Consider the following 15,408-nt stretch of genomic DNA (forward strand, 5'->3'; position numbering starts at 1 on the left):
TGGGCTTGTTTCGCTCAAGCGCTTACAGCCTTAGTGGGCCAGTTAGCTCCGCAGCCCGCGTTTACACCGATGGGTTTGTCCCAGCAGTCAGTGGTGTCGTCACCCATGCAGGGTTTCCCACGACAATTGGTGGTACCCCACAGTCTCCCTATTTCCCCGCTCCCGGTTTCTCAGGAGCCAGCGTGGGTTAACTCCCTGACGAGTTCTGTACAGCACTTGTCGGATGTGTTGCAAGGGGAGTCTGTGATGCGGCCGCATAAACGGCCGGTGGCGTCTCTGTCGGCTCCTTATGAGGATGACGAGGGGACGTCTGATGATGGGGAGATTCTGGATCCTTACGATCAGGAACCTCTCCATGCTAAGGACGCTGATGCTAAGTCCAAAGTATATATTCCTGGACTTAGAATCGGGCGGTCCGCACAGCCTTGGTGATTGAGGACGAAGTTCCCCCAGCGGCTAAATCTAAGTATGCCTTTTTCAAAGATGTGAAGGGCGATGCCACAGTCTTTCCTCTTTCGGGTCAGTTGGTGGACCATTTAGAGGAGGCGTGGAAACAGCCTGGCAAAAGATCCCAGCCGCAGAGACGCCTGGCGGTGGCATATCCGTTCGCGGATATTATTTTGCAAAGTGGGAATCCCCTCCACAGGTGGATTCTCACGTGCCCCGTCTTGTCCGTAGTGCCACATTGCCGATGCCATCCATGTCCTCCCTTAAGGATGCTACGGACCGCAAGGTGGAGATCTGCCTGAAGTCTGCTTATTCCCTTGCGGGGGGGGCAGCACGGCCGGCTATGGCCATTTGCTGGGTTGCCAGAGCGATGGAGCGCTGGGCAGATTCATTAGAGGCTTCTTTTGATTCCGACTGTCCGGCCGAACAGGCGGAGTTGATTGGCAATCTCCGTGATTCGGCCACCTACATCAACGAGGCGGCCCTAGACATTAGTACTCTGGTGTCTAGGATTTCTTCAGCAGCGGTAGCTGCTCGTCGCACCTTGTGGCTGCGATCCTGGAAGGCGGACGCAGATTGCAAAAAGGGTCTGGAGGCGTTGCCGTTTACCGGAGAAGTTCTCTTCGGTCCGGATCTGGATAAGATTGTGGCCACGCTGGCGGCAGCCAAATCGGCTTGTCTCCCGTCGGCCGCTGCTCCTTCTGGTTCTGGACCATCGTCCTTTCGGTCATCTAGGGCCCAGGGCAGGCCCAAGCCACAGTCGTTTCCTCGACAGGCTGGCCCTAAGAAATCGGTCAAGCCCCGGAAGCAGACATGGAGTACCAGACGTCCGGCCCCCAAGCCACATGACAAGCCTGCGGCCTGACGGTCCGGGCCTCCCTTTGGGGGATCCCAGGGTGGGAGGCCGCCTGCTGCAGTTCGCCCAGTGTTGGTCGACCACTACGACGGACACTTGGGTTCTGGAGGTGGTCTCCCACGGGTACGCCCTCTCCTTCCGGCACAGACCCCCGGCTCGATTCTTCACCACGGGTCTACCATCAGACCGGAACAAGGCTACGGAGCTGCGGAAGGTATTGCACACTATGCTCCAGGCTGGAGTTATAGTGCCTGTTCCATTCTCCCAGAGGGGCCAGGGTTTCTATTCAAATCTTTTTTTGGTACAGAAACCCAATGGGTCGTATCGTCCGATTCTCAACCTCAAAGCACTCAACAAGTCTTTGCGGGTACCGAGGTTTCGGATGGAGACCCTACGGTCCATCATTCTGGCGCTGGAACCTGGGAACTACATGGTGTCATTGGACATACAGGATGCTTACCTGCATGTCCCTATTCTTTTGCACCATCAACAGTTCCTCAGGTTTGCAATCCGCAGCGACCACTTCCAGTTTCGGGCGTTACCTTTTGGCCTGGCGACAGCACCACGTGTGTTCACCAAGGTAATGGCGGTCATGGCGGCTTCTCTGCAGCTGCAGGGAGTCCGCATGTTGCCGTACTTGGACGACCTTTTATTGGTGGCAGGATCTCCAGAACTCCTTCTACGCCACTTGGACCTGACCATTGCACTACTGCAACGGCACGGCTGGATAATCAACTGGCAGAAGTCCACTCTAATCCCGTCTCGGAGGATTCTGCACCTCGGAGCCTTATTGGACTCGGAACAGCAGAGGATCTTTGTGACGGAGGAAAAGATCTCTGCTTTACAGTCGAGGGTGCGCAGTTGTCTGCTCAGTCGCCGGGTGTCCCTACACTCGGCGATGAGGTTACTGGGCTCCATGGTGTCGGTGTTCGACATGGTGGAATACGCCCAGTTTCACTCCAGACCTCTGCAGCACCTGATCCTGTCCAAGTGGAACGGGCTGCCTCAGGCCCTGAAGTCCCAGACGATTGTGCTCACCCCGGAGGTTCGCCTGTCCCTTGCTTGGTGGTTACAGACGACCCACCTCAACAAGGGACGTCCGTTCTGGGTTCCAAATTGGGTCCTGTTGACAACGGACGCCAGTCTTCGGGGCTGGGGAGCAGTTTCGGGTCCACGCTTGTTCCAGGGCAGGTGGACGCCGACAGAAGCGGATCTTCCAATAAATATCTTTGAACTCCGTGCGGTCTTCAATGCTCTCCAGCAGGCACATCGGTTTCTCCAGGGTCACCCGGTGCAGGTCCAGTCGGACAACGCTACCACCGTGGCCTACATAAACAGGCAAGGAGGAACTCGCAGTCGGGCGGCTCTCGTAGAGGTCTCTTGGATCCTGGTTTGGGCGGAGCGCAATCTTCCGGCCATATCAGCGGTCTTCATCCCGGGAGTGCTAAATTGGGAGGCGGACTTTCTAAGTCGCCTGGACGTTCATACGGGGGAATGGTCCCTGCACCCGGACGTTTTTCAACTGCTGGTGGACAGGTGGGGTCTTCCAGAGATCGACCTCATGGCGTCACGGCACAACAACAAGTTGCCAGTGTACGGGTCTCGCACAAGAGACGAAGGGGTGTCTCTGGTGGATGCTCTGTCCGTCCGGTGGACGTTCCGGTTCGCATACCTGTTCCCTCCGGTCTCCCTTCTTCCACGGGTAATCCGGAAATTCAAACAGGAAGGAGGGACGCTCCTGTTGATAGCTCCCGCGTGGCCCAGACGGCACTGGTTCTCAGACCTTCAGGGTCTGTCCGTGGACAGTCCTCTGCGGTTGCCGCTACGACCGGACCTTGTGTCTCAGGGTCCTTGTCTTCACCCGGACCTGACTCGGCTGTCTTTGACGGCGTGGCTGTTGAGACGGTCATGCTGAGGTCCCGGGGGTTTTCCAGCTCTGTGGTGCGTACCATGTTACGAGCTCGGAAACCGTCTTCCGCGAGGATATACCATCGCGTGTGGCATACATTCTTCCAGTGGTGTCGACCGAGAGGTTATGCACCGCGGGAGTTTCGTCTGTCTCGGATTCTCGCCTTCCTTCAAGCGCGACTAGATCATGCGCTTCGCCTTGCTTCTTTGAAGGTACAGGTTTCGGCCCTATCTGTCTGGTTTCACCGTAGGATTGCTACAATCCTGGATGTGCGCACCTTTATGCAAGGTGTTGTCCGCATTCAGCCGCCCTTTGTTCCACCTGTGGCACCTTGGGATTTGGCTGTGGTCCTGAGGGCTCTCCAAGGACCGCCGTTTGAACCACTGGGCTCAGTGGATCTTAAATGGCTAACAGCTAAGACTGTTTTCCTTCTGGCTATTGCTTCGGCCAGACGTGTTTCTGAGTTAGGGGCTCTTTCTTGTAGACCCCCTTTCTTGGTTTTTCATGGGAACAGGGCAGTGCTCCGCACTCGGCCCGAGTTTCTTCCCAAAGTTGTTTCCCAGTTTCATGTTAACGAGGAAATCGTTGTTCCGGCCTTTAACTCACCGGGTCTTTCCGTGGGTGAGGCCTCTTTGGATGTTGTGCGGGCCTTAAGGACTTATGTTGACCGCACTTCTTCGTTTAGGAAGTCGGACGCTTTGTTTGTCCTCTATGGCTTCCGTAAAAAGGGTTGGCCTGCTTCAAAGCAAACTTTGGATCCGTATGGCTATTTCTGAAGCTTATCTTCATGAAGGCCTGCCGGTTCCTCCTTCTGTGAAGGCTCATTCCACTAGGTCTGTGGGTCCTTCGTGGGCAGCTCGACATGGTGCCTCTGCAGTCCAGATCTGCAAGGCTGCTACGTGGTCCTCTGTCCATACCTTCGTGAGGTATTACAGGTTTGACACCTTCGCCTCTCAGGATGCTTCCTTCGGGCGGCGGATTCTCCTTTCTGCACAGGAGCGTCCCCACCCTTAAAGGATACTGCTTTGGGATATCCCCAAGGTATCCTGTGGATACCCTATGGACCCTGAAGTAGAAAATATGAGATATGGTAAGAACTTACCCTTGTTATCTCTATTTCTACGAAGTCCATAGGGTTCCACACGACTACCGCCCTGTCGCACCTGTGCTGCAGATGGGCTTTGCTCTGGTCACCGGTTTTCCGTCTCCCTCTGGTGAGAATGTGATTCTTGTATGTGTCCAGATCTTTGTTCTCTCTCTTCCTTCTCCTCCTCCGGCCTATGGCTTGGTAACTAACTGAGATGCCTTGGCTCGGGGGCGGGGTATAGGAGGGGGACCTAGTGCATCCTGGGAGGCTGAAAGCTTAACTCTTTGGTGCCCGATGACTGACGTCACACCTATACCCCAAGGTATCCTGTGGAACCCTATGGACTTCGTAGAAATAGAGATAACAAGGGGAAGTTCTTACCATATCTCATATTTTTGTCCAAAATGTTTATACTGCATTTTAGCATGTGTCACTGTTACTGCTTTATATATGTAATAAAAGAATTCTAACCTGTGAAATAAAATATTTTTTAGTTGCTTTCCTCTGTAATAGGGCACCGGCAATATACAACCTTTTTCGGAATGTGTATGTAATGCCGGCTGTCGGGATGCCTCCTGTCACATACAGACAGCGGCATCCTGATGTCGGGGAAGTATACTTACCCTCCCCTCTTCCCCCCCCCTAACCTTCCCCCACCCGCACATTAACCGTCCCCATTAGCGCCTAAACCTAACCTCTCCCCTTCATACCCCCTCCCAGAGTCGGGATTAAGATGGGCATGGAAATACCGACACCTATATTAAGTCCTTTGTCGGGATTTCGATGTCGGTTTTTGAGATCGGTGGCATCGCGGCTGCCAGTCTCATAACTACATGCCCATTTTTCTTCTTCTTAGGTTATGTGGCAATAACTGCAGCGCTGTACAATGGATTGCTGTGGGGATGTATATGGTGCATATAAATCCTATGTATGCTTAATGCCATTCTATATTTTGACCTATTGATCAACTGGATGTAATGCATTATACTGTATTTAAAGATTGTTCTTGTTTTTTTCTTTTCTTTTCTGCAGCATGAGTGACAGCGGCAGCTCCCAGGGACTTTCTCAGCCCTCTACCCAAACGACGCAGTACCTGCGGGCGGACACCCCTAACAATGCCACGCCGGTCACCAGTAAGAGTTCATTTACCTGCTTATTATTAGTTGGCGGTGTGGGTTTGCCTGCAGAGCTTGCTCGCTGGATACTGCACATTTGTGCACGCGGATAAATAGGATTCCACTACACCTACGGCCTGAGAGAGAGGTGCACACGCAGTGAGAGGTGCACACGCAGTGAGAGGTGCACGCAGGTGTTGCCTCATCTGTGCCTGTATGCAGTGACCGATTCTCAGCCTTCTGAGACGCACACTGGCTGCGGCGCTGTTCCGTAGGCATTGGTCACAAAAGCGAAGGTTGCACCAGCCCTAAGGTGGTTTCCTCCCAGGAAGACACACTGCTGAAAATCACCCTCTCTGCGTGCAATATCTATCTGCGTCTTACAGCACTAACCATCGGGATGCATGCGCAAGGCGAGACTGACACATGCGCAGACTGAAAACATCGCCACTTGAGTGCAACATCACTGGGTGCACCTCTGAATTGGGCTCTGCCGTACATGGTCATAGTTAGGTGGTGGTTCAGGACTGTCATGAGTCTTAATCCTCCTTCTTTGGCTGGAAAATGATCTTTTATACATGGACTAGAATAAACACTAGAAGGAGCGATTTACCTTTGTTCTGAGTGAAGACACAGTGATGGCGTGTTGGAGGACTGCTTTCAGGACTAGCTTGGACAAAGTTGTGTCTCCTCTATGAAACCCCCAGAAGTGTTTCTGCCAGTGTGTGTTATTTCTCTACTGATGCATTGTTGCTGCACCCTGGCCATACACTCTGTAGTATCCCTGCCTTTGCTTGTCCAGACCATGGTTCAGGTGTTGACATATAGTGTGTACATGAAATGGAAATTGATTTTCACACTTGTTACAAGGCATTAGGATTAAGTTACTGGACTATGTAAACTCAGTCTCTGTAAGAAATGTTGGCTGTCACACTACTGCCTAGGTCAATATTTATTACATGTCATTGTAGGCTTCATTCAATATATCACTCTCCGTCTGTTGTTTTACTTTAATGGAGGATTCAAGTTCACTGATTTCTACTTGACCAGTTCTGTACAAATAGCAGGAATGTACAGCTCCTACTAACACTGACTTGTTGCTGCCAGCAGGTGTCAGTCAAGGCTACACTATGGAAGTAGCAATAGGTTTTCTATCGCTAAGTATTATTTCATGCACAGTTCTGCCCAGTTTCTTCAGCATCAAGGTTTTTATTTTTAAAAATAAGATTATTGTAATTACATTGTAGGCAGTGTAGTCCCTAGGATGAAATGTTTCAAAGGTTATTCCTGCACAGAAATTTTGATGGTATAATGCCGACGCAGCATTAACTGCAGTTAACTGGGCTGGCTGTGTGCTCACTGGGCCCGAATGCACTTTATGGCCTCACTATTGCTAAAGGAAGTCACTACTTTTTATCTGTCCCTGGACTGAGAATAGTCTTCCTTTCTGATGCTTGCAGAAACCTATCCTATCAACATTGTATATGCACAGACTGAAAATGGGGCCAGGTGTGTGCGCGTGTGTATGTATGTATGTGTGTGTATATAATATATATATATATATATATATATATATATATATATATATATATATATATATATATATATATATATATATATATATATATATACACATTCTCTCTCGTTAGTGTGTCTGTAGTCAAAAAGTTTATGCACGTTGGTAGTCACCCAATAAATATTCACTCCACAGTAAAATGTTCTAGATTTTCAGAGAGTTTCCGCACTGCATCCTGATTATTTGGAATTACATGAGTAATTGTTTAAACAGACATCTCAGCAACAGTTTGCGTTTTAGTAATACAAAAGGAACAGGTAAGAGTCAGGCCGGGAGCATGGGACGTGTCACGGAATCTGCCATGCTGTCTAGCTCTAATTTATTACTTTCCTGGTGAAAAACATATTTCATATTCTGTAGTGATTGACTGAAGTCAGAGGAATATGTGGTCTGGAGCCATTGATTTGTCAGAATACCGCAATGGCATATATGGAACTTACGGGGAGATTTATCAAAGTTTGGATAGAGGTAAAGTACCAACCAATCAGCTTCTGTCATGTTACAGACATTGGGGACAGATGTATGAAGCTCTGGGAAGTGATAAACTGGAGAGCGATAAACGAGCAGCCACTCAGCTCCCAACTGTCATGTTACAGGCTGTGTTTTAAAAATGACAGTTGGGAGCTGATTGGCTGCTGGTTTATCACTCTCCACTTCCCAGAGCATCATACATCTGCCCCTGTGTTTGAAAAAAATGAGTTATGAGCAAATTCTTTGATAATCTCTCTCCAAGCTTTGGTACAGATGGGTCCACATATATCTAGCCTCATGGCGCGTTAAACAGCCCTTCTAGTCGTGCCATGCTGTGGGGTGACTCAGTAGCGCCGAGCATCTTTTTGTGTCTTTACCTTCAAATGCGTCTTACTTGCACAACGATGCGAACAGATAGCACAATCAGCTTCTGCTGATTAAAATGATATGCAGCATTTCTATGTTCTCTGAGCGTCCGCGGGCATATATGCATGCTAAACACTACATTAGTGTTACAGCCACTGACACTGTAACGTAGCATTTAGCATGCAGATACACCCGCAGACGCTCACAGAACATAGACATGCTGCATATCATATTAATCAGCAGAAGCTGCTGCTTGTGCTATCTATTCATTGTTGTGCGCATAAGACGCATTTGAATGTAAAAAGACACACGAAAAGACGCTCAGCGCTACTGAGTCACACTGAGCTCCCGCGTTATGTGGCGTGACTTGTAGCGCACGGAGGATTGATGTATGTGGGCACATCTAAATCTCTCCCTTGGTTGCAAATACAAGTGCTGATTGATATGGATATTGTGCTTTGTAGATAGATAGCGGTTTCCCAACACACATGTTCTCCAGGATTTCCTCAGTTTTTTATCGATGACAAATGCTTTTCTATTAAAGTGACTTCGCAATGACTTTGTATGGAGAGGTTTAACCCCAGCTGAGTAAATGGGCGGGGTTAAAGTTCTGAAAACATTAAATAAAGTAGTGTTGCTTAGGGGCTAATTAGCCCTTCAGCAATATAAGGAGATGCTTTACTAAACTTATCTGACAGACTATTCTTTACCAACTCTCGTAGATGAGGATAAGCTCCACCCAAATATTTTAATAAAGCACTCACTCTGTACTGCCCAACTTTAGTTATAGACTAGTTTCCTGCAGTTCTTAGGGGTCAATTTCATCAGGGGGCGAATTGTGGGTGATGCCCGCAATGTGTGATTGCAATGGTACCCCAAATTGCTTGTTTGCAGCCTCATAGGGGTGCGTATTAAAATATGTGACTACGGATGCAGAATCCCTAAACTCAAGAGAACTAACAAATTTAACTTTTTGGTTTCATTCCTGGGGTTACATGATGGGAACAGCTGTGGAAGGAGTAGGTGTGTTGTGTATGGTGCATACCATCTGCTGATATGTCCAGCCAATATATAGACATTAGCAATGACTGGAAACTGAATACACTTTCTAACTTACAATAAATGAATGGCCATAGCTGCCATTCACTGACACTGATTTTGGGAAGTAAGAAGACAATTTGTGTTCTCCCCATCACTAGTCTCAAAGCCCTGACAATTCATGGCCAGGGTGTAGTGCACACTTGGCATCGTGCGATGCCTTCATATGGACGTTCACTACTTTTCTTCCAAGGTCAGTGTTCGTCCCAGGCTGTTTTCTGCAGGCGCATCACCTGGCAGAAACCGCCTTCTGCCCGGAACTTTTCCCCGCCGCATTCCCGGTCACCCTCGCCGCCCCCTGCTGTGGAACGCTGGCCTCTGAAGCGGCTTGAGGCTAAAGAAGCAACCGGTCACTTCAGAGGCAAGCATTCCCAGTGATGCACTGCGCGGGTGATGTCATGACGTCACCTGCGACGTGAGCTAGCCCTGCACGCCTGCTGGATCGATTAGATCAAGCCAGAGCGAGGCAGCCTGTGTGGGAGCAAGGTAAGTTCTGGGCTGGGACCAGTCTGGGGGCACTGCATAAGGGGCACTATTTAAGCCTGGGGGCACTGCATAAGGGACCAGCCTGGAGGCATTTCATAGGGGCACTACTTCAGCCTGGGGGCACTGCATAAAGGGCAAAGCAAAACTACGGGGGACACTGTATAAAGGGGAAATCTACAGGGGGCAATGTATAAAGGGGAAAACTACAGGGGACACTGTATAAAGGGGAAAACTACAGGGGACACTGTATATGAGGGGAAAACTACGGGGGGCACTGTATAAAGGGGAAAACTGGGGGGGGCACTGTATAAAGGGGAAAACTACGGGGGACACTGTATAAAGGGGAAAACTGGATGGGGGGGCACTGTATAAAGAGGAAAACTATGGGGGGCACTGTATAAAGGGATATGTATAAAGGGGAAAACTACAGGGGACACTGTATAAAGGGGGATATGTATAAAGGGGAAAACTACAGGGGACACTGTATAAAGGGGGATATGTATAAAGAGGAAAACTATGGGGGGCACTGTATAAAGGGGGATATGTATAAAGGGGAAAACTATGGGGGGCACTGTATAAAGGGGGATATGTATAAAGAGGAAAACTATGGGGGGCACTGTATAAAGGGGGATATGTATAAAGAGGAAAACTATGGGGGGCACTGTATAAAGGGGGATATGTATAAAGGGGAAAACTACAGGGGACACTGTATAAAGGGGGATATGTATAAAAGGGAAAACTACAGGGGACACTGTATACAGGGGAAAACTACAGGTGGCACTGCCTATGGGGATAACTACAGGGGGCACTGCATAATGGGCACTTTTGACTGAGAGCTAGTGGGGGAGCAGCCTGAGACCTGTCGGGCTGGAGATGCCCCTTTTCCCGGCGTGCGCATAATTGCGAAGGCCCCCACCCGGCTACTTCTGGATGCCACCTGGCTGGAAAAAATTTCTGGGGAGAACACTGAAGGTTATAAGGATTTGTGATTGTGGAAGTCTCTGACCTTAGACTGGTTAATAGTCATGTAATATACTGAGGTCTGCTACCGCCCAATGCTCTGATCTGTGGATTCAGAGTCTCAGGAGTCAGTATTGTATTGATGGAACAGAGGTTATTTATATTGCAAGCAATCAGACCCGCCTACACTGTCCTTATGGCCCCTCAGACCCGCCTACACTGTCCTTATGGCCCCTCAGACCCGCCTACACTGTCCTTATGGCCACTTGCTTTGGAGTTTGCACACTAATGCATATGGCCGCAATTTGACTGTTCTAATTGAATGTGATCCGATTTCATCTTCCAAAATAACGCACACGATCGCAATACAATATCATGCTAATTGAACCAGCCCCTTAGCATGGTTTTGTAGACTATCTGTTAACTGAGAAATTACCCTGTTGTTGGGCAAATTAAATGGAACCATTCCAAAATATTTTAATTCATGTATATTTACATTTTGTGAAATATTTTTTTAGTCTTTGTAGCTGTTGAGCAACCTAAAAGGCAGTGTCCTCCTTATTGGGGTGTAGGAATCAATATCACATGTTGCAGAAAGGTTAACTGGGAAGGTTTCCGTCTGACTTTGGCATTAGGAACTATAGTCTGGGAATGGACCCAAAAACATTGCCAGGCTTGAAGCTGCGGTAAATTTCCTGCTGTGGCCCCAGGAAACCTATGCGAGAGCCAGTATTGGGTCAACACGCGATCTACCATGCTTAATGACGTTACATTCGGAGCTCGGTGTAGGTTTCACGGACTTGGTGGATCACATTACTCCTGGCTACACTTGGCAACTAGGTGTAACCCAATAATCATTACTATATTCTCACTCATTATCCAGCAACCTTGTGTGAGTCACAGTATAAGCTGTGTGTATAGTGGGGACTAGCATGTACTTTTATAGTTTCCCAATAATCTAGCAGGAGAATATGACAGGCCTTTTGGATATCAAAGCTTCTTGTATCTTGCTTACTGTAGTATTGTGTTGTTTTTTTATTAGTTACAATATATAAGCATGTGATGTTTGGGCAGATCCATGTAACTTTAGTAGTGTAGTATGGTTTTATCTACTTTGCTTCATACAAGGAAGCAGAGCAGATGTACGTTTGCTGTTCATTACAGGCTGAACAGATGCCTCTTTTCACAGGAGATTGGCTGGTTTCTGGGCACTGTTCTACCGGTAATGCCAGGCAGCTGGTTCCGAGCATGTTATTACCCGATACCATGTGACATTTTCCAGCAAAGCTTGGGAGTATGCTGGGTAGGTGCATGGTGCACCTTATCTTTAGATACACAGGGTGTACAGCCATAGTTCTGTGCCTCCATTAAAATATATAGAAGACAGGAGTTGGCTCATACGCTTCATAACGCCCATATAGAATTAATACAATAAATATTTTTCTTGTGCCCCGTGCGGCTGGAAATGCTATAATAGAATCCTATATGTACACTGTTATGCCTTGTTCTATATTAATAATTAGATATAATAATTCTAGGTTTATTGGGACTAATTGGCTAAAGTTTTAAATACAGTTCAATTAACGGTGTAATGGTTAGCATTACTGCCTCACAGCACTCAGGTCATGGGTTCGATTCCCACTACGGCCCTAACTGTGTGGAGTTTGTATATTCTCCCTGTGCTTGCGTGGGTTTCCTCCGTACTCCGGCTTCCTCCCACACTCCAAATATATACTAGTAGGTTAATTGGCTCCCAACACAAATTGACCCTAGTGTGTATGTTTATGAGCATGTGGTAGGGAATATAGATTGTAAGCTCCACTGGGGCAGGGACTGATGTGAATGGTAAGATATTCTCTGTAAAGCGATGTGGAATATGTGTGCGCTATATAAATAACTGGTAATAAATAAATAATTAAGGTAAATGTTTGATATCAGTCTGTTTTTTCATTTTTTTGTTTGGGCAAGTAAAGCCACATCATATGGGAATCTTGTGCCCCTCAATATGATACGGACAGGATTTATATTTATATTGGAAACTGGCCTACTAAGTAGAGACTTAAATACTACTGCAGATTTTGCTACCTGAAACTACCATGGTTTTATTGGTTGAAGTCGCTGAGTTTTCATTGGCTGAAACTGATGCAGCAGCCTTCTAATTGGCCAGACACTGTTGTCCCACCGCTGTAAGTGCTCGCTGACTGCAGGGACCGAAATGTTTGTAGGATGTCTGCAAGGGGGCTTAGTCAGGAGGGGGAGGCGTGATGGGGCTGTCCTAAGAGGCATCAGGCTTAGTCAGGAGGGGGAGGCGTGATGGGGCTGTCCTAAGAAGCAGCATCAGTTATATGGGATGTTAAGTGATGTGGTCTAGAGATGAATATCATGCATCTGATGTCTATTCTACATGTGTGGTTCAATGAATGTGTGAATATACATTTTTGTTCTGGAAACTAAGGACATTTTAATCTAACATACAGTTAGAGAACTGAACATTTTATAGCACATTATTAGGAAAAATTTATAAAGTGTGTTGCTAAATAAAAAGATCATGCAGTACTTGCCAATGTGTTGTAGGGCTCCTGGAAGGCATATATTGGCAATTGCTGCCTGATCTTTTCAGTATAATATTGTTTTTGGTCAAAGTGTGAATTGGGCTTATGCCACCATTAGAAATGTACTCCTGAGAATAGTCTATGGTAATTGTGGTTCACAAGATGGGCTTCATATGCCCAGACTGTGAGGTTTGATGGTTTCTTTAAATCTGACCGAGGCAAAATAATCCTTAAATTTGCCCTTTCACCATATGGGTGCAGGAAAAGAATACAGCCCTCCATACCAATTACGGAACAGCGCATGGTGTAAACGCTGATTTGTGTCAGTCTTGCTGTGAGTTGAAGTAATCCATGACCATCCCGCTCCTATGTCTGCATTCTGTCACAGGAGTATTGCTGAAATGCGGAATGCTGAGGAGTCAGGACTATTTGTCAGGCACCAATCTAGTATGAAGTATAGCTACCTTAATAATTACATTAGGGCACGGCAGAAATTCAGCAAGCCTTAGGCATTTAGGGGTCTATTTACTAAGCAGTGCTAGGAGACAAGTGAAAAGTGATAAGGTACCAGCCAATCTGCTCCCAACTGTCATTTTTCAAACACAGCCTGTAAGCTAACAGTTTGAAAAATGACAGGAGCTGATTGGCTGGCACCTTATCTCATTTCACTCTGTCTCCTAACACTGCTTAGTAAATAGACACCTTACTCCTGTGCAACATCCTAAATCTGATTCCACAGATGCCAGTGGCGTAACTATAAATTTTGCTCCCCCATGCCAAAAAAGTTTCAGTCAAACCCCCCCCCCCCCCCCCCCGCCCAAAGATCACACACCCAAAGATGATGTTCACGGTGTGTGGTTACATGATACAGCAACGTGCCTTACACATTATGACACACTAAGGAATGCCCCTTACAACACACAATGCCACACCGGAATGCTCCTTACAACACATTAACACATTATGCCACACAGCAATGCCCCTTACACCTGCCACACAGCAATGCCACGTACAACACATAATGACATACAGTAAAGCCCTTATAACAAATTTATGCCATGCTGTAATGCCCCTATTTCACATTGCCACACTGTAATGCCACATACAACACATTATGCCACACAGTAATGCCCCTAATAGCACATTGTGCACACAGTAATGCCAAAAACACATTATGCCAAATAGTAATGCCCATTACATCCCACCCTGACAGATCTACTTCACCAACCCTCCTCTCTGCTCCTGCCAGTCACCTCAGCTCAAGACAGGTTGCACAGTTTTTATGTCCGTGTAGAACCAGATTATTGGGAACATAGTTTATAACCTGTGAACTGTGTGTATAAAGTTAGTGCCCCTTATACAGTGCCCCCTGTAGTTGTGTCCCAAAATGCAATGCCCCCTATACTAGTGCCCCAAAATGCAATGCCCCCTATACTAGTGCCCCTTATGCAATGCCCCCTATACTAGTGCCCCTTATGCAATGCCCCTGTAGTAGTGCCCCTTATGCAATGTCCCCTGTAGTAGTGCCCCTTATGCAGGGCCCCCTGTAGTTGTGCCCCTTATGCAATGCCCCGGTAGTAGTGCCCATTATGCAGGGCCCCCTGTAATTGTGCCCATTAAAGTAGTGCCCCCTGTAGTTGTGCCCATATGCAGTGCCCCTTGTAGTTGTGCCCCTTCAAGTAGTGCCCCCTGTAGTTGTGACCATTTTAGTAGTGCCCCCTGTAGTTGCCTTCAGTAGTGAGCCCCCTTGTAGTTGCACCCAGTAGTTGCCCCTTGTAGTTGCCCCCTATAGTTGCCCCAGTAGTGAGTCCTTTGTGGTTGCCCCAGTAGTGAGCCCCATGTAGATGCACCTAGTCGATCCCTGTAGTGTGCCCCCTGTAGTGTGCCCCCAGTAGTTGCTCTACCCCCCTCCCTCCCAGCGCGCGCACACAAACACACACACAAAAAATACAACTTACCTTCGTCCCCGCTCCAGTGCTGCTGCCGTCCATACTCTGGCATTCCGCTCCTCGGCACTATGGGAGTGACGTCATGATGTCACTCCCATAGTGCTCTGCGGGCGCGGAAGACGGAGCTCACTCCTGAGCTCCGGTGTCCGCTCCTCGGCACTATGGGAGTGACGTCACTCCCATAGTGCCCAGCGGGACCCGGAAGACGGAGGGAGCTCCATCCTCCGGCTGCTACCGAGGGTTTGAATAGGGGCCGGGCGCCCGCTGGTAACACACTCAGCGGGCGCCCGGCAGTTACGGGAGTTCCGCCACTGACTGGCGTAACTACTGCCGCCGTCGCCCCCAGGCTACCCAGCGCCTCCAAGCCACCGCGGGGGCTGCGGGGGCAGTAGTTACGTATCATGCCATGTAGGTATCTGTACAAAGCTTCCTCTGACCATTGCAGCCCTTTCCCCTGTGACACAGCTCCATTTTTAGACTTGGAAAATGAAAAAGCCAAAAAAACACTTCTGACACAAGTGAAGGAGGAAAAGTAC

The 15,408-nt window shown here is 48.2% G+C and overlaps 1 protein-coding gene across 2 annotated transcripts in view; it reads left to right on the forward strand.

Annotated features, from left to right (window-relative positions):
• Positions 1-15,408, forward strand: part of RYK (receptor like tyrosine kinase) — a 165,806-nt gene that overhangs the window by 76,953 nt on the left and 73,445 nt on the right. For both annotated transcript variants that reach the window (XM_088466654.1, XM_088466653.1), the window contains exon 7: positions 5,332-5,432. In XM_088466654.1, the coding sequence (XP_088322780.1) occupies positions 5,332-5,432 (101 nt within the window). The remainder of the gene's footprint in view (positions 1-5,331; positions 5,433-15,408) is intronic.

This window comes from Taudactylus pleione, unplaced genomic scaffold (genome assembly GCF_031769625.1).
Source record: "Taudactylus pleione unplaced genomic scaffold, aTauple2 ptg000066l, whole genome shotgun sequence".
Taxonomy (NCBI): domain Eukaryota; kingdom Metazoa; phylum Chordata; class Amphibia; order Anura; family Myobatrachidae; genus Taudactylus; species Taudactylus pleione.